Genomic DNA, 26,785 nt, shown 5'->3' with positions numbered 1-26,785 from the left:
TAAAAACTTTTTTAAACTATTGAAAAACAATCCCAAATAACTATTGCAGCTATGGTCGAAATGACTCTTATGGAGTACTAAAATAATACTTAGACAAAGCAACCTTTACCAAGGAACCTTGCAAAATGCAATAAGATCCTCATATACGCCATAACCTTTTTAAAATAAAATTGGATTTTTGGTGAACTTATAAACAAGTGGAGTCAAAGTTCGCAAAACTGTTCTTTAATTATTTTATTTGACATCATCTTGTGCGTGTCTTCGGTTAGCATTAAATTTAGAAAGCATAAGGAAAGTTGGATAAATATTCAATTTTAATTACAAAAAAAAATTGACGTTTTTCTTGTGAAATGCGTTCATTTGTTATTGAAAGCAAGTTTGATAATGTAAAATTTTTGACAACATAAAAAGAAAAAAAATCAAAAAGGCTAGTTAAAAGAGGCCAACTAGATCACCGCTAAATCTTTTGTTTTCTATTTTGACCCTTTTTTTTTTGCAACAAAGGTGATCCTATTCAAATGGCAACCAGCAATCGCTGTAGCACACCACCTGCAACACAAAACAACGCAACAAAAACGGAACCCTAAATAATACACCAGCAACAAACTTACAGAAAAGTAAAAAACATAAAACAAATTCGAACTACAATGGCTAAACAACGGTAGGTTTTTGTCTCTGGTTCTGTTTACCTTTTGATATCTTCGTGTTTGTTTGTATACTATATAAAGTTATTCCTTTAATTTAAATGGCAATAAAGTTATTATTGATAACTAGAAGAAAGAGAATACAGCTCATAGCAGAGAGTTTCCCCTTCCCTGAACAACCCATAAAGAACCCCAAAGAAAGGAAAAAAAAAAATGTAAGTTCCACATGATGGTTGTAACTACCACCATAAACACAGGCAGCCTCAATCGGAAATAAGCTTATTAAACCTCGCAATACAAATATAAACAACAATTCGGATAAGGGGCAGCCCCTTCCTCCCGCGCGCTTAGAAGGTGAATTCCCATCAGTACTCCGAGCTTCTTCGTCCAAATAAATATGCACACAACTATTTTGTCGACGACAGCTAAAGCTTCAATGAATGTATCATTCCTCCTCATCCCCGAGTAACGAAAATGAAAACGGAAAGAACTTGTATCCATCTCCCTCGTAGAACTTATTCATAAATTCCACCCAATGAAGACGTAATGCATGCAGGAAAGCGCTGAGAGTTTCCATCACTAATAACACACCAACAGTTGCGAAGACGAACACAATGATACCGATGGCAAGGATAAATACATTATTGTACCTGTGGGACATACAAAGTAGAACAATGTTATTGGTTTCTTAATATTGCAGTCATTAGAAAGAGAGGTGATTCAGTACCCTCTGCAGTCCAAAACTGAGTGCAGAGAATATGCCAGCCAGAAATAGGATGCATTCATAAATGAGAATTGCTCAAATGCATTAAAATTATACCAATTCCAAAAAATAACAACGGAGACCTAATTTTAATGCTCCGTTCGGTAGGAAAGAAAAAAATTGGATGGAAGGGAGATAAGAAGGGATGGATGAGACATCCCTAGGGAATATTGTGTCTTTCTTTCTTTTTGTTCGGTTGGATGAAAGAGAAGAAACTCACAATTTATTATGTTAGTTATGAAAGAAGGACATATAACATTTTAAATTATTTTTACCATTATGTTCAGTAATATTTTTATATTGTAATGCATAGAGGATAATATTGTAATGAGAATTGCTCAAATGCATTAAAAATTATACTAATTCCAAAAAATAACAACGGAGACCTAATTTTAATGCTCCGTTCGGTAGGAAAGAAAAAAATTGGATGGAAGGGAGATAAGAAAGGATGGATGAAACATCCCTAGGGAATATTGTGTCTTTCTTTCTTTTTGTTCGGTTGGATGGAAGAGAAGAAACTCACAATTTATTATGTTCGTTATGAAAGAAGGACAGATAACATTTTAAATTATTTTTACCATTATGTTCAGTAATATCTATAATATTGTAATGCATGGAGGATAATACTGTAATTTAAAACTTGAGTAATTTGGAATAGTATTTAATTTAAAATTTCTATAATAGTTCATTTTTCTTCCCCCTCTCTTCCACCCATTTTTGGACGGATGAAAATTTGTAAAGAAAAAAGGATGACACATCCCTCCTATTATCCTTTCTTTTCTAGTATCATCTCTCCCGAACAAATGAAGTTTGTTTCTTCCTTCCTATTTTCTTTCCACACCTCTTACTTCCTCCCTACCGAACAAAGCACAAGTGTTTTTGAGATTAACTGGTCTAGTCTCCACATGTGACGGTTTAATAGAAAATGAGAATTTGTGATATAATTGGCCACACAAAAGCCAAGAAGCAGATAGAAGTATCTACTTACCCCCAAGCTAGAAGAAGAACCTTCTCATAGAATACACTGGACAATTCTGAGTGGGCAAGGCTGAACAGAGTAAAGAAAAGAAGATTATATGCATAATTATCCTCAATTGATAATTCAAAAGATCATAAAATAGCGGGATAAAATCTGAGTGAATTAAGAATCGACTGTAGACTCATGTATAATCTCCTGTTTTCAAGTCAAGCAGGAGAACTGGATTGAGGCAATATGGAATTTTGTGGCATACCTGAGTGCCCACAAACGAAGGTATGAAGCTGTGTTTGAGACTGCTCCAAGCACAAACTCTATGGTATGAATGAGTTGATGCACAAAAACTTCACTAAACTCAAATTCTTCGTGACCGTGACCATGCGAATCATGATTTACTTCCACCTGTAAGGATTCTTCTGTACCATGAAGCGGCTCATAGGACTGACCCTGGTGTCTCTGAAGAAGCATGACACATATGAAAAAAACACTATATGGTCTTTATAAATAAAGAAAAAAGGGAGAGAAAAAGAAGCATACATCTTGGTGCTGTTTCTTCAAAATAAAAGGCTTTGGCAGCAGCATCCACGGGACAGCAACAAGGGACATCAGTAGAAGCACAAGCTGGCAAAAGAATACATGAAATGAGCTGAGCTGAATGTACACATCTTATACGTATGGAAAAAACAATCAAAATATATAGAATTTTAGCTTAAAGAAAGAGCTAACCTGAAGTGTTTTCTGGCCAACAAAAAGCTGGTTTTCACCAAGATCATCAGTAGGACTCAGAAACATGTATATCATTACGTGGTATAAATCAGCTTTTGAACCAGTGCACCATTTTAAAATGATCAGGAGTGAAAGATAGCCAAACAGGCCATTTAAAAATATCATCTGAGGAATAAATTGGAACCTGGAAAGATGAATGATTAGTGTCTACATATGAGCGACATACAAATTAATACACAAGCAGATGCATCTCATTTTACACCATAACACTTGCAAAATCAAGTCATGAGCAAAAATACATTGAATTACATATGTATTATACACGTCCATAACTGTGAATGGGTTAGGTTTATATTAATTATAATGATAGCTTTGAAAAAGATTCAAATATGCTCAAGGTCACAGTAGGCATGACTGCAAGGACTGGTATTAGTATACCAAACTCATTAATCAGTCCTTTTTAAAAATAAATAAAGAACTTACCAAATGTTCACGCTACTGCGAAAGAATCTGGCATTAAAATAACTCAATATGATTCCAAGGTTCATTTGGGCTACCCCAAGAAGGATTGACATTTTCATCTTTAATGAGTTGAGAAATGGCAATTCACTACGGGAACCATGCCATACAGGATCCAAACCAAATGGGTAGGTGTCACCGACCTTAATCAAGCCTTGAGTAGTAGCATCCCTGAAACAAAATGATTCTTTCTATAGAGAGCATACAACAGGTAAAGGTGTAAAATATGTTTTACCAAAGGCTTTTGTAGAATACCTGCAAGAAAAGTCACGGCACGCATATGCCGAGTTACTAAATAATCCGAATGGGACTGAAAAGAACTCATTATAGATCAAGCCCGTGTAGATTGAAAAGAGTGACATCATCAAAATAACATAACGACCACCGAATGTCATTTCTGTAATGTCTCCAAGCTTCTGCACTCACCAAAATCATAATACAATCAGTTTTCAACCATAAGCAGAAAATTTAGAAAGCTGTGGACTAAAAAAAAAAAAGGATTATTTGACGTACTATATGGAAGTCAAAACTCTGCTTGAAAGGAATGACTTACACAGATTGGTATTGTTATTAGCTGACTAAAAAGTAAAACTTAAGAAGAGATCTCTCAATGGATTATCAAGATGTATGTTAAACAAATTATATTCCCTTGACTAACAGGGGTATGGCATGACATCAACAAATACAGCCTCTACAGAATTTTCTGGATGCAACAATTAAACGTAGTAACTGACACATAAAATGCTCAACATAGCTTCAGGTGCAAGTACATGTATATGCATATATGTATATCTTGATAGAAGGGTTAATTGGTTAACAAAAATTTCAATATTTGCAGGCAAAAAGATTAGTAATGTAAAAATAAAAACTTAAAAACACACTTCTACAGAAACCATTACTGTTGAAACACAAATGTTGCAATGAAGGAAACCTTAGTAGTATAACTAGTAGTATAAATTATAATGGCGTCTACAGAAACCGATTGAAATGAAATAATGTAACTACAACACATTATCTAATCTCCAACCAAGTTTAAAATGGTCATCCATCACATATGCAAGTGGCATTGAAAAAACATTTAATGGTAAGAGATTCCTGTCATTCACTAACATGATTCCTATGTTTAACTTCAATGAATAAATGTGAAAAACTTCAAAATATATTAGATGTTGTTATCATTCAAACTTTTAACACTCAAGTCTAAATGAAACATGCCCATCCAACATGGAAACAGGAATAATCAGAACAAACTTCCCTCGGCATCTGTAGTCTACTTAGAAGATATATATGTAAAATCAATGTTGCATAATATCCACAGATGCTGTAAAGGGTTCCTCAATTTAGGGGGGGGGGGGGGAAGAAGAATGGGGTTACTATTTTTTAAATGTTTAAAACATTGACTGAATGCTTAGATGTTGATATCTCTAATGAAATGTTTAAACTTTCTATATGTACGGTTTCTTGCTCTCTTGTTGCACAGATGATGGTTCTATTGAAATAGGAAAGGGAATGTTTTGTTAATATTGATGGATGAACACAAGAATTCATTGCAAGATTTGAACCGACCAACTTCAAATTAATAGTTGCATCTTTCCAGGGCTGGGTAGTCAGACTAGTTCTTTTCTCTCTCTCTCTTTTTTTTTTTTTTCTTTTTATTTGGGGGTGGGGGGTGGTTTCCTTGTTCCTGTCCTCTTTCTATGTGATTTTGCAGCAAGAGGAAGGATCACCACAATTGCCTCCTTTTTGGAGTAGAAAAAAGAACAATAGAAAACAAAAAATCTTTAATCAACTGGTTGATGCCAATAATTGACTTGGTTGAATGAGAAAAAAAAAATGTAAAAAACAGAAAACACTAAACTCAGAATTTTGTTCTCTTTTTTGTCCCTTGGTTTTCTCAGCAATCAAACGAGAACAAAAGATGCGTCTGAGAGAGGAAGGGTAGTATTTACCAATGCAGTTGAGTGTGAAACTGGCCTGAGTGTGGTCAGAAAAATATATATACATATATAAGATATTTGTATATAGAAATATAAACGTACCAGTGATCTTAACATAGATATATGTTGAGTTTGATGTTGGCACGCTACATATATATATATATTATACATCTAAAGATATAGATATTTATTGTTTGGGTTGGCTTATGGATCAAACAAAAAAACCCATTTTCTGTACCCATTTGCAAACGGGTTGTATATGGATCAAAATTGATCCAAGGGAAATTTTGTCAATAAAAAGGGCATTATTGTACTTTCAGAACTTAAAATTTTACACCTACAGCACATGATCTCTTTTTAACAGTCAATATGATGGGGTGCAAAGTGCAATCTTTGAGATAGATGAGGGGGGTTAACCGCCAAAAAAATTAGTTGAGGGGGGTTGTTGACCAAAAATCAATAACTTCAGGGGGGCTTACTGCAATTTACCCCAACTTTTACCATTGAGGAAAAGGGAAATGTGCATATTATATCAGATACAATTTGCCGGTGACACAATAATCTTTTCCAGATAAATAGATTATTGAAGTCAACTGTATGATCTTGAGTTGATGCCTTTCCTAAACATTTAAAGTTTTTAGTTAGATTTTAACAAGGTACAGAGTAGATTACTTACCAGGGAAATACAGAAAAAAAAAAAAAAAAAAGGTACAGAGTAGATTACCTGACTGGATAGCTTCTTTTCCCTGATTATAAAGTATAATGTCGCAAGTAACAAGCATATACCATGTCCCCAGTCACCAAACATGACAGCAAAAAGAAAGGGAAATGTAACAATAGTGAATACACCAGGATTTGCTTCTTGATACTTGGCCACCCTGAAATCAGGTTAAATCACAACCTTTTAGCTTTAAGTGAACATTACCTCTGTAATTTTATTTGGCAAATGAAGATCACAAAATTTTAAAGTACCATATGAACATAGAAAGCTCAAAGAAACTCATGCAACATAACTATAGAATCTGATCGTACAAGAAAAAAAATAATGTAATTATTTCAGTCCAAATAATTTAATTATGCATACATAGAACGAGCGGTCAAGGGAAACTATGGAATGCATAGAAGTTGGTGTCTAATGAAATAAGCAATTGAAACTCTGGAAATTCATCATTTGGCTTAAATAACTGGTAAGGAGTACTACAGGCCAACATGGTAAATTTGTGTCACTTTTAACAATAATGAATACTTCATTTTTACTATTATACAAATGCATGATTCATTGTCCCTATAACACTAAATAAAGAGATTCTGATCAGTAACCATTCAGCACCTACATAACTTGGAATTATACTGCAACTAACGTGTCTAAGCACAGTTCAACCACTTCTTCCCCGCAATGAGCGTGTGTTTTAGGTTCCCTCGAGTCTTCTGTTATGAAGGCTCTTAATTATGTTATCACCATTATGTCCTTTTCTGTGTTTCCAGAGTTTAAAAACCAAAATGAAATTCAACAAAGTGCATCACAATTATTGGTTGGGTAAAATGTACACAAACTTGAGCCCCTATAATTATTAATGTTTTCAAATCCAAATCCTGACTGTACTTGTCAGTGGGAAAGGGAACCAGCCATTCAATCGAAACATCACTAGGTAATTTAGTAGAATAAACTATCTAGATAAAGATGGCTGTTTTTTTATTATAGCATCAAGCATTATCAGCCCAATTTTAAACAGAAGTAACTGTACGCTGAAGAAGGTAGTTGTTCTTGCCCCTTTTGTCACCAGATGTGCCAGCTTCAATTCTCAATATAGTGAATCAAGTCATGATCAGTCTCTTCGCCTCATCAAAATCATCATTGATTTCTCCTTTCCACTTTTAACACATTCTAGTGTCAGAACTTGGCCAAGTAGAGTTTTACTTGATTGATTCCAAGTTCTTTGTTACTTCTGCCAATGAGTCCTCAAAGGTGACTAGCATTTATACCATAAAATATCAGCTTGAAGTTCCTTCAGTTCTTTCATTTTGAAGTCACAATTTCCAAGAACTTCCATCTTTATGGATAAAAGGTAATTGAAAATATTTAGGAAAAAAAAAAAAGGTAATTGAAACATGTTTGAGATAAAAGCTCTTAGCATTATAGCTACCCAGTATACACCATTTCTCACACCAGAATCTCACCTACTACCCTCCCCACAACAAAGTGAACATTATTTGAAGAACTCCTACCAAACTCTCCTATGCCTTCTATAGGCTAGCTCCATAAAGAAAGTTCACCCCCAACTTAATCCAATTCCGTACTCACCATATTCAGTTGCCAAGATGTCCTTCAACAGTTGTTTCATTCCCAAGCATAACTCCATAATTTCCTAATAACCTCTTAAATAAGCTTTTCGATCCCCATACCCCAGATTGAATTAGGAAGCAAACGAAATCGCAGTCCACGAAATGATATCCAAATTCTTCCACAATCCTCCCCCACAGGAAGTCCCTTTGCAGTTCTTCCAGTCATTTGTCCGTAGGCGTCCTTCAGTTCATTATTTAGATAAGAACTGCCTATTCCATCCTGCCAACCTCTTCTCATATATTTTTATTGCCAGGTCCCTATTGTTTTAATTTTGAAAGAGGATTGCAAAGGTAAACCCATATTAAAGAATCGAAATGTTACCCAAGGCTATGATGCGTTACGCTATGTCCCAATTAGACCTAGAGGACGGGTCAAAAATACTTACTCAACCCTAATTGTCAATAATCTATTTTTGAATTTTACTATATTATTCTAATTATTAATTCAAATCCCTCAATATTTATGTTTGAAAGGGGATTGCAAAGGTAATTAAAGAATGGAACTGTTACCCAAGGCTATGATGTGTTACGCAGTGTCCCAATTAGACATAGAGGGCGGGTCAAAAAAACTTACTCAACCCTAGTTATCAATAACCTATTTTTGAATTTTACTATATTATTCTAATTATTAATTCAAATCCCTCAATATTTATGTTTGTGTTTTTAAATCTGATTGATCATTCACACATATATAATAAAAGTAATAATAAGCCAAACAAAGCAATCACATGATTCACACTAACACAACCAATTTACGTGAAAAACTCCAATGGGGAAAAAAACAAGGGACCTTACGCACAAGGGATAACGATCTCTAGCTACTGGGGTTATATTCCCTTGCTCCCAGCATCAAGGGGGATCAATCCTTACGCACAAGGGATCGAATCCACCATATGAAGAAATGTGTTGTAAACTAGGTAGGTAGAGGTTCCACAACTCTAGATTCATCTAGTTACCTCAGATCTAGATTCACGCCTTCGGACTCTACACTGTCAATCTACAAACCCACTCCTCAAGTGATTCAGCTTTCACCTTATGATTGATCTCCTCTACTAGTTGACCAAATACCAGGTGTTGCTTGATGAACAAGTAATGTGATTAGGTGCTTATTACTCTCTAAGGATACAATTATTTCAGTTATTTGGAATAACATTAAGATCATATTGTTACACCTCTATGCATCTGGTGGTATTTATGGCTTGAAAGAAATAGGAGATCCTTCGAAGGAAATGAGACTTCTATGGGGGAGTTCAAGTTCTCTATTATTAACACTCTTTTTGTTGGGTTATAGGGAGATATTGTATATCCATGGAGGAGATAGTTGATTTTTTGGACTCTTTGAGAGTTTAGAGGCCCTATTAGGCCTCGTGTATTTCTTGAGGGATGTGTTCCCCTTTTGAACACTTCTTTTATAAAATCATTACTTATAAAATAAATAAAAAAATCTCTCAAATGTGTGTGATACAGAAATTTTAAAAATGCACTCTTAATCTCTACATGAAACCATATATAATTTTTTGCATCAATGTTCTCTTCTATATGTTTTCAAAACCCTAATATAGGAATATGTATATATATAGGTTTTGGTAGAGTGTCCACAAGAAATAAACTTTTAGTAACTTTTTCTGGCTGAATAAAATGAGAAAATTGGTGTACCAGGTATTGAGATCAATCTCTAGCTAATGGGGCATTCCCTTGCTCACGGCATCTGAGCGATCGATCCTTTTGTACGAGGGATCGATCCCTCTACCAACTAGTTTTAACCTGTTCTGCAACTAAACACATTTTTATGCAATCAAAACATTGTGAACTACTAAAATTAGACCATAGATGAACAACAATTAGAATAATTGTGTCCTCAATCAAATTCAATTCTTAACCCTAAACGTGAGTGACCGGCAAATGTTACTCAATTTTACCTGTGAACTACGAAGCACAGACACAGACACGGGACACTGGTATGACACGACACAGAGACGGCAATACTGCAAATTTAAATAAATAAATAATGACACGAACACAGCAAGGATACGGCAATAAAATACTACCTCCGTCCCAATTTAAGTATCCTATTTTGAGAACCGTGATGGCAATACTGCAAATTTAAATAAATAAATAATGACACAAACACGGCAAGGATACGGCAATAAAATACTACCTCCGTCCCAATTTAAGTGTACTGTTTTGGGAACCGTGACGTCACGGTTCCCAAAACAGGACACTTAAATTGGGACGGAGGGAGTAATAATTACTTTTTTATTATATATAAAATTTTAATTTTTGCTCAATTTATAATCTATATTCATAAAAATAACCCATTTAAATTAGGCCCACTAGACAAGCCATACTTCTCTTCAAAAACATAAAAGTCCACCAAGGCCTAAATTTCATTAAATTCACGATTCTCGGCCTCTCTCTTCATGTCTACCAGCCAGACATCTCTCTCATCTCCTCCCATCTCTTCAACTCTCTTTTCCTCACTCTGTATCTCGTTTCTCTCTCTTCTAGCCATTCATCTCTCTGATCCCCTTCATCTCGTCTATTCACATATTTAGTTTTATCTCCCTTGTATGACTATGCAAATCTCTCTTTGAATGAATACAGACATGCACAAACACAAACACACACTCACATGCATATCATCTTTATCATCACTTTTTTTCTATTAGAAAAAAAAAAAAAAAAAAAAACACGTATCTGAGCCTCGGACATGCGTCCGACATGGATACGGCACCCCTAATGGGCGTGTCCATGATTTAGAGCCTGTGAGCTTCAATATTGTTGATAATATTTATGTCATCTGTGTTGGAACAAGAGGTAATCAATTTTTCCCAAGCGACCCAAAAAATAAAAATAAAATTACAGACTCTGGCTTTCGTTACAAAATCTGCCAACCTATGACACCAAGTCCTCGCACAAATAAGTCAGAGGAAGAGAGCCTAATTTGCATTTTTAAATATAAGTCAGCAAAATAATATCAGTAACCTATCCCAATGGTATGAGCTCCATCTTCCAAATAACAGAATTCAATCCCGATATTGCCTAAAAGCATTGAAGCACGCACTGCAACTATTTAAGCTACTCTTCCTCTGCCCCACCACTACATTTGTTATTCTTTTGAAAGAGGTTACATATGTAACCTACAGGAAAGGACTAATCATGTGTATTAAAATACAATATCATACTATGTTAAGACAGTGTTGTCAAAGGCACACGCCTAGGCTCCAGGCACAACACTTGTGCCTGTTGTGTACCCAGGTGTGCCTTTGACAACATTTGCACCTTAATATGGAATATGAGTATGCTTTAATAGTAATTTAATTTTTTAACTGTGCACCTCGCTTCACTCAAGCGCGCATCTCGCCTCGTGCCTAGGCTCCAAAGGACCTCTGGCGCCTTAGTGCGCCTTGGGCCTTTGATAACACTGTGTTAAGCTGACAAAATGCTTCCTTTTTTGTAAAATGCCAATGCCATCCATCTACTTCATTCAAGATCATCATTTTGCTTTTCATGTTCAATCACATATAATAAAGAAGTGGAGAGAAATGGCTTCTCTTAGGTGAATATTTCATCCAGGGAAGCAAACAACCCATTCGAAGATGATTTGTTTCTTCTAAATGAGTATATATTGTTAGGTTTCAACAACCTGGTATCATTTATTTGCTTTTGGGGAAAGATGACCTAGTACCAAATTTTTAAGAAACAATAATTACAACTCCGGTAGTTCTGGAGTTTAGGTATGCGTACTTAACTCAGCATGCATATGGATATATATATATATATATTGATAAGTGCATGCATATGGATATTACCTTCAATAACGATAATACTTTAATATTTAAAAGGCCACAATACTGAAAACGATCATAGAATAAAACTCACCCATATGCATCAACAATCTCTTGGAAAGCAGAAGTAAATTTGTTTGTCTGGAAATATGTAGGTGGCAACTCTTTTGTATACAAAACCTGGAAAATGGTTCCAACTTGTGAGTTTGAGTCATATGTTGCCCGCTGCAATGCATCCTGAATCTGCACAAATTAAATCCCATCTTGTTCTGTAAGCAGTCTTATACGTAAATTGTACATGATAGGTGATCCATGATGGGAAACAAGCATCAAAATAACATAGTTTGGATGAAAAAAAGTACCTGTTTTGTTGCAAAAACAGGACTCCAGCCTTCCGCCACCAGACACTTCTTTGTTACATCGATGCTAAGCATGTTTAAAGTGTGGTAAATAGATTTCTCTCTCCTCACCTTTATGAATTAAAAAAGAAAATAATATAGTTAATGGCTGAATATGCATTTTCAAAATTGCAGAATATATAATTTATGATTGAATTTTGATTAAGTGCATCAAAAAGATTTTAGTCCATGTTAGATATATAGAAATGAAACTTCATCGCATCAAATAACTTCTGACAGACCAAAAGGTTCCACTGCTCGAATTGTTCACTGATTGTTCGCAACAAATTGTCACGGTGAAGCAGTCCAGCATCAATCGTAGTCTTTAGTTCTGAGAGTCTGTCAGATACCTGAAAATTTATGCGGTTAGAGATGTCAGATTAAATTGTCAAGCACACAAACGGGAAAGGTGTTGCTCAACCAAAATAACAAACATACATACCAATCAACAGAAATTGTGAAGAAAAATGCTAATAACATACAAAATAAAGGGAGAAAAAAGAGAAGAAGAAATTTCCTTTTTTACGGCATGAATGAAATTTATTTCTATTCTAAGATGCTTTGAGCATGAATAATAAACTTATGCACGTGATCCAACTATTTCTAGCGAAAAGACAGTATGGATCAAAAGGGGCGATTATGTTGTGTAATGGAATGGTAAAAGCTTGGGTTGCCAAGCATGAGAATACGAGTTTGAACATGAGCGCAGCCACTTTGCGCAAACAATGCCGAAGATTAATATTGTGAAAAGTGAGATTGTGCAAGTTGGGGAGGTTGAGAATATCCACGACTTAGCAAATATTACGGGGTGTAGTGTTGGGTCCTCTCCGATTTCCTATTTGGGGTTTCCCTTCGGAAATTCGATGAAGAGGGTTTCTGTTTGGGATCCAGTTGTCGAAAGATTTCAGAGGAGGCTTTCAGGATGGAAGAAACAATACTTGTCGAAAGGGGGAAGGCTTACCCTTATGAAGGGCACTCTTTCGAATTTTCCTACCTACTGTAAGTCCCTTTTCCCGATGCTTATGACGGTGGTTCGTTGTCTTGATCAGATTCAGCGGAACTTTTTTGTGGGGAGGCATGGGAGACGAGTTCAAGTTCCATTTGGTTAATTGGGAGAGAGTCTGCACCCCTATTAGGAAGGGGGGTTTGGGAGTCCGAAAGCAGGAATTGTTTAACAAAGCCTTGTTGGGAAAATGGCTATGGAGATTTGGGGGTGAGAGGACTATTCTTTGGAGGCGTGTTATTGCATGCCAGTATGGGGAAGATTATGGAGGGTGGTCTTCTAGGGAGGTGAGGTCGGCAGCAGGTGTGGGTTCCTGGAAATTTATCCGGAAAGGATGGAATGAATTCTCCAAAACAGATCCGGTTCAAAAATCAAAGTGGGAGAAATGTCAGCTTTTGGGAGGACCATTGGTGGGGGACTTTGCTTTGGCTCATAGGTTTTCCTCGCCTTTTCAAGATCTCTGTGAATATGTTGTGGTTGCTGACCATTATCGGCTCAATAATGGGAGGGTGGCTTGGGATGTGCAGTTTCTTAGAGATTTTAATGATTGGGAGCTTTTGGAGGTCTCAGATTTCCTGGGTTCGATCTATAGGCAGGTGGTGGAGGGCATGGGTATGGACATTATGGTGTGAAAGGGAACCCCGAGAAGGATGTTTGAGGTTAGGTCATTTTACCAAAGCCTCATGGAGCCTTCAAGCCCCACCTTCCCTTGGAAAGCTATTTGGAAGACTAAAGCCCCGTTGAAGGTGGCTTTCTTCGCTTGGACTGTTGCCCTTGGGCGATTCTCACTCTCGACAACCTCAGAAGGAGGTGTCAAATCGTGGTGCCAGGAGAATCTGTGAATCATCTTTTGTTGCAGTGCCTGGTGGCAAGGGATATTTGGTCTATGTTCTTGGTCTTTTTTGGTATGGATTGGGTTGTTTCGGGGTCCACTGTGGATATGTTAAAGGCTTGGAAAGGGTGTACAATGGAGAGACAAGTCAGAAATGCTTGGAGGGCCACTCCCCTTTGTTTATGGTGGGGTTTGCGGCATGAGAGGAATAGGAGATCCTTTGAGGGCGAGGAGTCCCTTATTTGGTCTCTCAAATTCAAAATACTATCTTCTCCAATGGGCGAAACTGTATATCTTTGGATAACCTTTTGGATTTTGTAGATAGCATGAAATTGTAATGTCGCCTTGGGTGCCTTTTGTTCTTTGGTAGTGTTCCCCTTTTGAGTGCCTTTAATGGATTTTATTTATAATAAAAAAATAAAGGTACTAACACTAGGAAATGGCCTTCATATGATAAATTAGAACATTCGGCAAATTGGTGTTAGCTAACAGCTTAGCGATAGACATACAGAAACAAAAATGATTTCCTTTTGGGCTACACAATCCAGCTTTCATCTCCACAAAGTTAATACATCAAGCAAATGCATGTCATACAGAAGTTGATCTAGTACCTTTATGTACCCAAAACATGTAAGCACACGATTGAGGTCAAAAAAACAAAAAAAAATGTCTCTTTCTAATTAAAGTTTTCACCAGCTACCTCCTCATACATGACACTGTTTATATGCTCTCATAGCTACCAAACTTACTGTAACGGGTCCGGCACTTGACATCCAACCCAAAAGCTTAAGATTTTAGGTGGAGCTGCCTATCCGTTCATTCAAATCCAATGTGAGACAAGGACCTCTAACATTCTCCCCCACCCGAACTTACAACGCCCTCGTTGCAGTCGGACAACCCTGCTTACACGTCCCCTAATGGTGGAAGGGCCCATTAAAGACCAGACCAACACTACCTAGGTGGGCGCTTGGCGTGACACTAGATCAAGGACTGCACCACTTGTAACGGGCCAGGCGCTTGCCATCCGACCCAAAAGCTTAATTTGTTTGGTGGAGCTATCCACCCACCTTATAAGCCCAAGACCCTCCCCATCCAGATCCAATCTGAGACAAAAATCTCTAACACCTACCATCTTAGATGACTAGCTTCTTTAGTTGCAATTGTCAAGAACAGCATGAGAAACCTTGCACATTTCTTTAAGCACCAGCATGGAGCTCGAAGAACGTTCAAGCTAACCCTTGTTTATTTTAAAACATATCTGGGTTATGAAACATGTTGCATAATGGGAACACCCTAATATTTACTGGAATATCTTTAGGATTAACATTCACAAGGGTTTGACAAAAAGTTCGCATTGACAAAGTCAATCAAATGATCCTTTATATCCAAATGCTGATTTTGTTGTTCAACTTACTCTTTGTAAGGAGGAGGACATCTGCAAAGGAATTTCAGAGTTCTTTGAGAAGTTGTTCTTTGAGACTGTTATATGGAGACCTTTGCTTAAAGGGTTGCAGTTTGCCTCTATTTCTGAGGAGGAGTGATTGGGTTTGGAGGTGCCTTTTTCTGAGGAGGAAGTGCTGATTGCTTTAAAGAGTTGCAATGGAGATAAGGCCCCAGGTCCAGATGGTTTCACCATGAGGTTTCTTCTTGATTGCTGGGAGGTGGTTAAAGGAGAGGTGATGGGCACTTTCCATGCTTTCCATTCTCGGGGATTTTTTGAGAAAAGCTTGAATGCCACGTTCATTGCTCTCATTCCGAAAAAGGGGGGGGCATTGGATGTGAGGGATTTTCGCCCTATTAGTTTTGTGGGTTGTATCTACAAGTTGATTGCCAAAGTGCTCGCTTCTCGATTGAGGAAAGTTTTGGATGGTATCATTTCGGACTCTCAAAATGCTTTTGTAGGAGGCCGTCAGATTTTGGATTCAGTCCTTATTGCTAGTGAGTGTGTGGACTACAGATTGCGTAGTGGGGTCCCGGGTGTTCTTTGTAAGTTGGACATTGAGAAAGCGTATGACCATGTGAGTTGGAGCTTTCTTCTGTACTTGATGGAAAGGATGGGGTTCGGTGATAGGTGGAGGAGATGGATTCAGTTTTGTATTTCCAGTGCTCGCTTTTCGGTCCTTGTTAATGGTGCTCCTACCGGTTTTTTCTCTAGCTCAAGGGGCTTGAGACAGGGGGATCCTCTCTCCCCCTTCTTGTTCTTGCTTGTGATGGAAGCCCTTAGTAGATTGATGCGAAGGGCTGCTGATTTGGGTCTTGTGAGAGGCTTTCGGGTAGGCAGGGATGTTGCTTCTCAGTTGGAGATCTCTCATTTGATGTTTGCTGATGACACTCTGGTTCTTTGTTATGCGAATGTGTCCCAGATTAGATATTTGAGATGTGTCTTGATTTGGTTCCAAGTCGTCTCCGGCCTTAAGGTGAATGTGGGCAAGAGCGTTTTAGTGCCGGTTGGGGAGGTTCCTGAGATTGAGACTTTTACTGACATCCTTAGATGTCGCACTGGTGCTTTTCCCATTTCTTACTTAGGTTTGCCTCTGGGAGCTCCTTCGAGGTGTGTGGGGATTTGGGATCCAGTTGTGGATAGATTTGAGAGAAGGTTGGCAGGTTGGAAGAAGCAGTATCTTTCCAAGGGCGGCAGGGTCACTCTGATTAAGAGTACCCTCTCTAGCCTTCCCACTTATTTTATCTCTCTCTTTCAGATTCCATCTTCAATTGCGGAGAGGATTGAGAGGTTGCAGCGTAATTTTCTATGGGGCAGGGGGGGGGGGGGGGGGGGGGGGGGCAGAGGTGAAGAGTTTAAGTTCCATTTGGTGAGATGGGATCAGGTTTGCAGGCCTATTCGGAATGGTGGGCTGGGTCTTCGTAGATTGGTGCTCTTTAATAAGGCCCTTCTTGGAAAATGGTTGTGGAGGTTTGGTGTGGAGAGACAATGGCTTTGGAGGAGGGTTGTGGCTTGTCGTTTTGGAGAGATGAGAGGAGGGTGGAGCTCTCTGGAAGTTAGAAATCCTCAGGGGGTGGGAGTTTGGAAATTTATTTGGAAGGGTTGGGATGATTTTTCCAAGCACATTCGGTTTCGTCTTAGAGATGGGAGGAGGATTTGTTTTTGGGAGGATGTGTGGTGTGGTGATGCTCCTCTTGCTCTTGCCTTTCCTCAGCTTTACAGGATTGCTTCGGATAGGCAGGCCTTGGTGGTTAACTGTTATCATCTTGATAATGGGAGACTGGTTTGGGATGTTCGATTCAGGCGTGCCTTTCAGGATTGGGAGATTGATGAGGCAATTCGTCTCTTGGAGTTGTTATATCGCCAGAGGATTGTGGTGGAGGATTCGGATTGTTGGTATTGGGTCGCAAACTCCAAGGGGCGTTTTGAGGTGAGGTCTTTCTTCAAGTGCCTCTCTTTTGATCCTAGAGTTCGTTTTCCTTGGAAGTCTGTTTGGCGTTCTAAGGCTCCTCTCAAAGTGGCTTTCTTTGTGTGGACTTCGGTTCTGGGTAGGATCTTAACCCAGGATAATTTGAGAAGGAGAAGCCAGGTGGTGGTCAATCGTTGTTATATGTGTCTTCGTGATGAGGAATCTGTGGATCACCTTCTTATTCATTGCTCTTTGGCTAGAGAGTGTTGATATTTGATGCTTGGCTTATTTGGGTTTTATTGGGTTATGCCAGGATCTACTAGAGAGTTGATTGAGATGTGGAGAGGTTGCCATGTGGGGGCTCTCAGTCAGGATGCGTGGAGAGCTACGCCACTTTGTGTGTGGTGGTGTATTTGACTTGAAAGGAATAGGAGATACTTTGAAGGAAAGGCGATGTCGATTTCAGTGCTTAAATTCTCGATTATTTCAACTCTTTTTTGTTGGGTTTCAGGGAGAGATCATGATCGTTGGGGGAAATTGTTGATTTTTTGGCCTCTACGAAGGCTTGAGTCCTTTGTGCTCTTTTGTATTTCCTTGGGTTTCGCTCCCCTCTTGACCGTCTTTTAATAATATTCTTTTATTTATCAAAAAAAAAAAAAATTTCTAATTGATTTTAGGGAGATAATTTTGTTTTACAGTTTAGATTTACTGATATACATATATTTAAAATCAAAATATATTTCTACTAATTGACTTGGTAAAATGTCATTATATTGATTTTTAATTAGTAATTTGTGTGCATATGTACATATTTCCATTATGAGTAATTTAATTAAAATGTTACAAATTCCTTTACTCAAGGTATCACCTTGCTTAGTACTTTGCACCTACGTTCCACAGGAGTATGAAACCATCGCATTTCAATGCTCCTTGAGCTTTTAATGAGCATTCATGATCAGGGGAAGACCACCTCACTCCCAAAGGCAGGGTGAAATTGAGCAGCACATAACTTACCCTCTATCTTGTTTTCCCATCTTGAAAACTTGATTAGCAAAATGGTTTATTTTAATAATTCTAGTGTCATTGAGCTAGATTGCATCAAGAAAGAGAGATGGTCAATCGGCAAAAAAGGAGCAAATCTTTTCTACATATCATGTACTCTATGTATTGAGGAAAATGAAATCGGGAAGGGCTTTAGGACTGGATGACATCCCTATTAAGGTTTGGAAGTGTTTAGGGGAAGATAGTGTGCCTTAGCTAACAAATTATTTAATAAGACAATAATAACTAAGAGAAAGTGTAATGAGTGGCGCAAGAGTATTTTAATATCTATATATATTCAGAAGGTACATACAAAGTTGTACAAATCATCGTCGTATTTTAAAAAATATGGAGTCATACTATGAAACTTTGGGAGAGAGTGATTGAATAACAACTAAGACGAGAATCTGAAGTATCAGAAAATCAATTTGGATTCATGCCGGGTAGGTCAACAATGGAGCCTCTTTAAATGCTAAACTAGTGGAATTTTAAATGCTAAACTGTAGGTTTGGAGGAGAGATCTAGAATTAAACAGGTTTAAGATAACCAAGAATAAAATTAAATATATGGAGTGTAACTTTAGTAAATCTATAAATACAAGGATGCAGGGAAGATTGAGGATCAAAAGGTACAAGGAAGTGAACATTTCTGCTATTTAGCCTCAATTATTTATAATGAAGGAGAAATTGGAGATGATGTTAATCATAGAATCAAGACAAAATGGGTCAAATGGAGGAGTGCATCTAGATACCTGTGTGATTAGCATACCCCGTTAAGATTGAAAGAGAAGTTCAGAGTCCTATAAAAGAATTATTAGACCAATCACTCTTTTTGGTAAAGAATGTAGACAACTAAGAAACAGATACAAAAAGTGAGTGGGCCACAATGCCAATTTTGACATAGATGTGCCAGAAGACAAGAAAAGATAGAACTAGAAATGAATGCATTCGTGAGATAGGTAAAGTAGCACCACTTGGAGATAAAGTGAGAGAAAATCGAGTAAGATGGTTTGAAAATGTGCAAAGAAAACCACCATGCAGTCTAATTAGAAAGAGTATCATGGTCTACATTGAGGGTGTGCTTGGAGAAGGGAAAGACCAAAGTTAACATGGGTAGAGTTGGTAAGGATATGATAATAAAAGGTTTGTATGGCCTTAGAGCAGAATCAATAAATAGTATTCATGTAGTCTATCCAAAGTATTTGGAAAAAAAAGGCTTTGTTGAGATGAGAATCAACTTATAATCTACACTAGAAACTTAACATCTTAACCTGTTATTTAATACTGTAACAGTGATTTTGCTACTTTCACGAGCTAAAATTAGTATCAAATTTCAACTACATTGATCTCTACACTACATAAGTATTGAGACTCGGATCACTGAATCCCTAATTGGACAATAATCAAAGAACCCGAAGTTGGAGCTTTGATCCAAACTACAAAAGTAAATGACAACCTGGAGAGCAGATAATATTTGACAAACAATCACAATTGAATCATCCAAAATTACTAAAGATTTTTTAATAGCCACCAAGATTATATTGAGTTAAGAGAGAAAAAATAAACCTGTAATTAGACTAATACAGCCATGGAACTGCAGGGGTTACCATATCGCAGACAAGAATTTGATCTATCAAATGTTACAAATAGGGACAACTTTTTGTTCAATGAATAACAAAACTAGAACAATTAGCCATATTATAACTATGCATGTACACTCACGCATTACTACGAAATATTCTCATAATAAAGAGAACTGAGAAAACAACAGGACCGATGCAAGGAAATCATAATTATCAAGAATCAGCAACCCATGGCAAACTAAAAAACAACAAACAATAAAGCAGCAAAAAGACCAAGGCTTCCCCAAAAAAAGAAATAGGAGAGAAAAAGAGGGGAGGTGGGTGTTTGTACACTCCTTACAGAGGAGACAACATAGGATCAAATGGAAAAGACTCAAAAGAGTAATGCATACATACCTCAGTGATCATTTGATTTTGTTTGCTCAGGTCCTCGGTAAAAGGGTAACGACTTGCTCCAAAAGCTTCACATATTTTAACAATTTTGTTTTTTGCTCTCTCTCCAGAATAGAAAACCACAAATACATTTTTCTCAACCTGTAAATTGATGCTCACAAGTCAGGATGAAGTACCAAATACCACTTAGAAAATAAGGTCATATGTTGGTAAATTATGCAAAGTTTACAATATATTAGCAGTCATCATATCAAGTGAAACTATAAGACTGAAATAATAATAATAATTGTTTGGATTAGGACCCTTTGTTGGATTGAATTTTTTTTTTCCTTTTTTTTAAAAAAAATATATATATACGGCGGGAGCTAGGAAGCACAGATACGAATACGACACAGGTACGACGATACAACAAATCTCAAAATAAAATAAAAAGGATACGGGTATGGTAGGATCAGCAATAAAAAATAATAATAAATTATCTGTTTATATATATAAAAAAAATTAACTAGAAGTTATTATATATATATATATATATATATTATAAAATAAATGCAATAATTAATATGTATAAAATAAAGAAATAATTAAATATAACATAGGAGTTTGTTTCACAACACATAAAACAGTCATCACTAAATATAACTTCACCTATGAAGCATAAATACAGACAATACAATACATATCCGATGATATGAAAAATTCTTAGGATATAGGATACAATGCGAGGACACGACAATATATATATATATATATATATATATATATATATATATATATATATATTTTTATGAACTTAGATATATGTAACAATGGATAAATTTAAATAATACTTATTTATGTTATGTATATATATATATGTATTGTTATTAACATTTCTTTATAAAACATTATGATTAACAAACAAAATAAGAGTTAAAGAGTTATAGTGCATATTTTGCACAGATAAATTTTGTAATAAATCATGATATATATATCTTAAAACTTCTTGTTTAAATAAAATTTGAACTTTTCTTAACAATTATACTATAATATTGTTGTTGAGAAAGTTACATTTTAATGTTCAAGAGTTGTTCAAAATGTATTTTGAAGTATTGAGAAGCATCAAATACATGGTCAAAGTATCGGATACGTGTTAGAAATAAAATAGATATATTAAAATTATGGATACATTGAGGAGTATCCTACATGTATTCGCGAGTATCTGAGGAGTATCAGTATCATACCGACACGAAACGAGTACCTCACTCTTGTAGAAGTATCTGTACTTCTTAGGGCGGGAGTTTACAAGGGATTGTAAATTAGGATTGAGTATTGCAAGATCCTATAAAATGAGAAAAGGGAGGGGGGCCCTAAACTTTATGTAAAAGTTGAAAAATAAATTTAAAAAAAAATTCCCTGGCAAATAACTCAACCAAAGGCTTTGCCTCTGAGGACTTGAACCCTGAATTTTCACTTTGGGAGGTAGAATCACCACTGGGTAAGAAAATGATTCTTAAAATAGACAAAAATCAGACTTAAAACACATACAAATATAAAAATATTATTGCAGATCCCATGTTCATCCCACTAGGATCCATGGTGATCCTACCATCTTGAACATTCCCACGGCAATTCCACTATAACTCTTCCCCGTACAATTTCTAATACAATCTGAATCGATTCTTGACAATTGTAGATTATACAATCTAAGAAGCACGGATACAAACACGGGACACGGGTACGACACCATATGAACAAGGCGATACAGCAAATCTCAAAAAGATAGGACACGGGTACGGCATAGATACGTCAAAAAATAAATGACTAATTTGAGCTTAGAGCTAGATGTTTGTTATTTTTGTTTTCTTAAAATTTATATTATATATCTAATTAACCCATAATATATTTTAAATTGCTTTGAATCCCAATCTTCTAAAAAAAATAATTATGAAACCACCTTGTTCCGTCATGTATTATAAAAAATAATTATTTTTTATAAATTATAAAAATAAAGTCATTTTTATTTTATATTCTGCATATAATTTAATTTATAAAACAAAAACCCATGCTTTAAAAATCTGAGTGAAGACCACACCCATAAGTACCACCAGGTATTGATATAGCTTGCTATAGGCCTGCCTCAATCAACCAGTAATTGAGTTCTATGAACCAATGCAAGTAATGTTGATACAAAGAACACAAAAGCAACGTCTAAATAAATGAATCTAGATAAGGATGAGAAAAATTACCAACTAAAAAGAACTTTATTCTTGACAAACCACGAGTGGCAGTAGCACAATCCATTGCAATTTCCACACTAAGTGAAACCAATATTCTATAAATTTCTTCTCTACTTATAAAGCAATGATGATGCTAGAAGCCAGAATATATATATATATATATATATATATATATATATATATATGTGAATTTACTAAGTAATGAGATAGTAATAAGTACACACGTCAGTAGTAACAGCTCATTCAACACCATTATGTGTAAAATGAAAATAATAATGTAAAAGAAGTTATCCCTACATCTTCTCAAAATTTAAGTAACATAAATGCTGATACTAACCTTCTCTCCTGAGACAGGATCAATAACAGGGTCTTCAACAACAGCCTGCTTCAGAAACACGTTACCCCTGGTAGCACGAAATAGAATCCTTTCAAAAGCCATACACTTTTCCCTAGGAACAAGGCCAGTGAGAAATCCCAACTTAACTTGCTTGGATGAATCAGTTGACATTTCCTACACAAATAACCAACACAAAAAATACCATCCAGTGAACAAAAAAAAAAAAAAAATAGAAGAAGAAGAAGGTAATACGAAAATATCAAATTAGCAGCTGAAGGTTTTACTTGATCCAATAGCAGAGGAGTGTCAAGAGATTCTTCACCAATCTCACGTGACCCAGATTCTGTATGCTGAGCTGCGGCATTGGCTAGGGCTGAGTAGAAAAACTCACCAGCCTGAAACATAATAGTGTCCGATTTTATATGATGCATGTCATATTACAGCTTGATAGTTGGTGAAAGACTCAGAGAGACAATGCACGTTGAAGAACAAATAGCCAAAAAAAAAAAAAGAAGATATATGAAATTTATTAGCTGATGAAAACTGTTACATGCTTAAATAAGATATTATATTCAGATTTCTAAAATCCTTTTAGTACATCAGAAAATATGGTGATTGTTCACATCCTTTTAAACTTGATAAGTAATAGTAAAGGATTGTATAGTCAGAGCATTCTGAATAAAGGCATTCGAACATCAATAAGCATTTAATTCTTCATGCATGACATGATAAAGGGTAGTGATAATTAAATTATTTCATATATACAATTTCCAACTTTGGCATTAGTCACAAAAAAAGGGACAAGCCAAAGAAATACTTGATCAACAGTCTTGCATCACTATATATTACTTTTCCCAATATATCTAATTGTGGCAATGGCACTTCTGCAAGTTTCTATAAGCTACAGCAGCAAAAGAAGGCCTACCTTCTGTAGCACAAGCTTATATTCTAAAAGTTCACTATAAGTGCGCTGCAGCTTTTCTCCATTTGCATTCATTTCAATAAGCTCAGCTTCAAGTTCTCCAAGTTTTACCTAGTATACAAACAAATATACACACAAATCATGATTAAAACATAAGATACCAAAAAGAAGTACAATAATAAAGCACTCTATATACCTCCAAATCATCCAAGTCAATATCAGCACGGGAAATAGACTTCGTTGAAGGTGACAAGCCTGCCTTTGACATTTGTTCCCTGATAAACCGTAACTTGCGTGCCATCTCCCCACATCTTTTGATCTTCACAAGATTTAATATATTTGACATATCAAGACAAGTAATACGGATTATGCTAATATACGAACTTCTAAAATGATGAACTTCAAAAATCAGAGAAACAAAAAACTACTATGTTACACAAGTTGTGTATCCAGCTCAGAAGCAGGAATGGAAGTCCATCCTGCAAGACTCCACCATCTTATGCTAAGGCAGAATCTGTTATCGAGAAGATCTCAAGCAAAAAATTCATTGTTACTGTTGCAAATTGCCTTTTATATTGGAGCCATCCGGATTATAGAATCAATTTAAGGAGGCATGAACAAGACAATTTTTAAAATCAGATTAAAAAAAAAAAAAAAGCCACATCCCTTCACTTAGAATGTAAAGAGAATAATAAATTTTTTTTTTTTTTTTTTACTTGTCCCTTAAATTTTTGCAAGAAATCCAAGCATTAAGTATATTGAACCTATAACCATTACAATCACTAGTCAAAATATTACTTCAAATCAGCAAACATCAATTTGTTTACAAAAAGCAATTTTGAATTCCTTATGTGCATCCACTGTTCATTCCTATCAAACTCAGCCATATGCAAATAAAAAGTTACCAGTGAACACCCATCCAATAACTGACAAACCCTCCCAAACCTCGGGCACAAAACATATACCTAGCATAGGACAGGTAGTGATACCAATACCAATCATAGGTGTGGTTCTGGTAGCATATTGGATTTACAAGATGTGACAACAGAAACTGTAATTGTAATGGGATGAAATTTGGTGGCAACAACAGTAAACAACTAGGGTGCAAAAGGTTAGGGTTTAATAATTGTGAAAAGGGGGTGTATGTGACTGAAACGTGCATTTGGATTGGGGTGAGGGTGTTTGGTTTTAAGCACATTTCAAACATCAAGTAAGATGTCTGAAATTTATATGCAGACCAAAAAAAAAGATAGTACTGATGCAAATTTTGATGTAAATAAAAACTGGATGGTAAATGAAAATGAAGAAGAGAAATGCACCTGGGTAGCATAAGTTCGCTGGAACGGACTCTTTTCTGCATTTAGCTGAAATAACATAAATGATATCAAAACCATCAGCTTTCAAAATTATAAAAAAAACAATAGAAAGATTCTAAGGAAAGAAAATCACCCCCACTGGAATCAAAATCTTTAGTTGGATCACATGAATGCATAAATATGTAATAGAAGGTTATAAAAATGAACTATTTTCTTTTTTCTTTTTCCTTTTTAAGATTAATCTTGGTGGGGAATAGCATTCACGCATATTTTTTAAAAATAAAAAAGAAAAGAAAGAAATAACAAGAACATTATTGCAAATATCATCAACTCACTGTGCCATTACAGCCATTATAAACTCAAACCCATGTAATAATTTATTGGAACAATTACCAAAACCCCAACTGATCAAGGTCCAATTGCCAAAACCCCAACAAAGGTAAAATAACTACAATTGTTGTCACACACTCAAAACTAATTACCATGTAACCAAAAAACACTATCTACTGACCAAAATGCTCTCCCCCTACCTTCATATTTTCTCTACGCTAAATTCTCCCTACTACCAGTGCAAACTAAAATGTACCAGCACAACCCTCATGTGGAACATCTCTAAAGTAACAGTGGTACATCTTTGAAGTAACAATGGCACATCCCTGTAATAACAGTAGCACATCTCTATAAAACCCCTCTCTCTCATCTTCTCCATAGTACCAATTAAAATGCACCAGCACAACTCTCATGAGTTAAAAATGTTTGCTCAACTTTTTTTGGTAAGTAAACACAGCAAGCTGGAGCACTAACACCTATTAAGTGTGTCCTTGTGTAATTGATTCAGTCCATATGATAGAACTTCAATTGAATCTTTACCCAAAACCTTGGCAATCAAGCCAAATTAGGTCAAAATTACTGTTCCACAATCAGGCCTCACCAATCTGAACTATAATTCGTATACAAAGAAAATTGAAGGCAAACCCAAACTACAATGCATGAACTAAAAATGCGATCTTTGTTGAACAATTCCTAACATAAGGAACCAGAATTAGGTTTCACTGTATGAAGACTATGATACTTAATCACAAATCAGTATCTCAACAATCAATTGATATATCTATATATATATATAATTATACACATATATGTATATAATATATAGAGAGCTAGAGAGAGAGAGTTTGCGTACGTCTTTAAACTGAATGAGGCCGAGGTCGCCGAGGTAAGCAATGGTCTGATGGGCGGACTCGATGGTGATGATGAGTTGAACAAGTTGCATCGGCTCCGACCGGAGCAGATCCATCGGCGGACAGCAACCTCCACCACCGCGCTCTCCCATTCTTGACCGTTCGATCTCTCTCCCTCTCTCTCTCTTCTCTCTTTCTCTCTCTATCTACGGATTCAATCAGTGTCACAACAGAACTCCGATTACATCATTACCGCCACAATCTTCTATATCAATCTCACAATCGGAACCTTCTTAGTTTTAAAATTTGTGTTATTGCCCCCAATTCTGTTCATTAATTTCAGATAACCTCTTATAATATAACTTGTTTTTATATAACACCCTAATATTTACGTTTTATGCACATTACCCCTCTGTACTGCCAAATCAATTGCAAGTAAACCCTTTTTCCACCTACATTTCGTTAAAGTAACAACGCAATGTTTTCGTGTGATCTAAGAAAATATATAAAATGAC

General features: G+C 36.2%; 1 protein-coding gene across 1 annotated transcript; it reads right to left on the bottom strand.

Moving 5' to 3' along the window:
* Window positions 1-728: 728 nt before the first annotated feature.
* Window positions 729-26,515, bottom strand: LOC132300595 (V-type proton ATPase subunit a3-like). Its single transcript, XM_059797760.1, has 18 exons — window positions 26,273-26,515; window positions 25,093-25,137; window positions 23,970-24,092; window positions 23,777-23,884; window positions 23,136-23,246; window positions 22,852-23,025; window positions 20,299-20,436; window positions 12,337-12,444; window positions 12,059-12,166; window positions 11,791-11,939; window positions 6,290-6,443; window positions 3,884-4,044; window positions 3,593-3,799; window positions 3,110-3,293; window positions 2,921-3,004; window positions 2,640-2,839; window positions 2,396-2,455; window positions 729-1,294 (listed from the first exon to the last, which is right to left on the bottom strand). The coding sequence occupies exons 1-18, from the start codon at window positions 26,420-26,422 to the stop codon at window positions 1,090-1,092; spliced, it is 2,469 nt and encodes an 822-aa protein (XP_059653743.1). The 5' UTR covers window positions 26,423-26,515; the 3' UTR covers window positions 729-1,089.
* Between the last annotated feature and the right edge of the window lie 270 nt (window positions 26,516-26,785).

Source organism: Cornus florida, unplaced genomic scaffold (assembly GCF_030987335.1).
Source record: "Cornus florida cultivar Cherokee Brave unplaced genomic scaffold, ASM3098733v1 CherokeeBrave_3.0.0_Hap2_Chr03, whole genome shotgun sequence".
NCBI lineage: Eukaryota > Viridiplantae > Streptophyta > Magnoliopsida > Cornales > Cornaceae > Cornus > Cornus florida.
The sequence above is the reverse complement of the archived record's forward strand: the minus strand, read 5'-3'. Positions and strand labels throughout refer to the sequence as shown.

Excerpts from the sequence above, each read along its gene's own strand:
- LOC132300595 (XM_059797760.1), bottom strand. The coding sequence starts at position 26,422 with ATGGGAGAGCGCGGTGGTGGAGGTTGCTGTCCGCCGATGGATCTGCTC. Across the intron at positions 23,026-23,135 it reads CTCCTCTGCTATTGGATCAA|GAAATGTCAACTGATTCATC; the intron begins GTAAAACCTTCA and ends TTATTTGTGTAG. Across the intron at positions 11,940-12,058 it reads CTGTTTTTGCAACAAAACAG|ATTCAGGATGCATTGCAGCG; the intron begins GTACTTTTTTTC and ends TAATTTGTGCAG.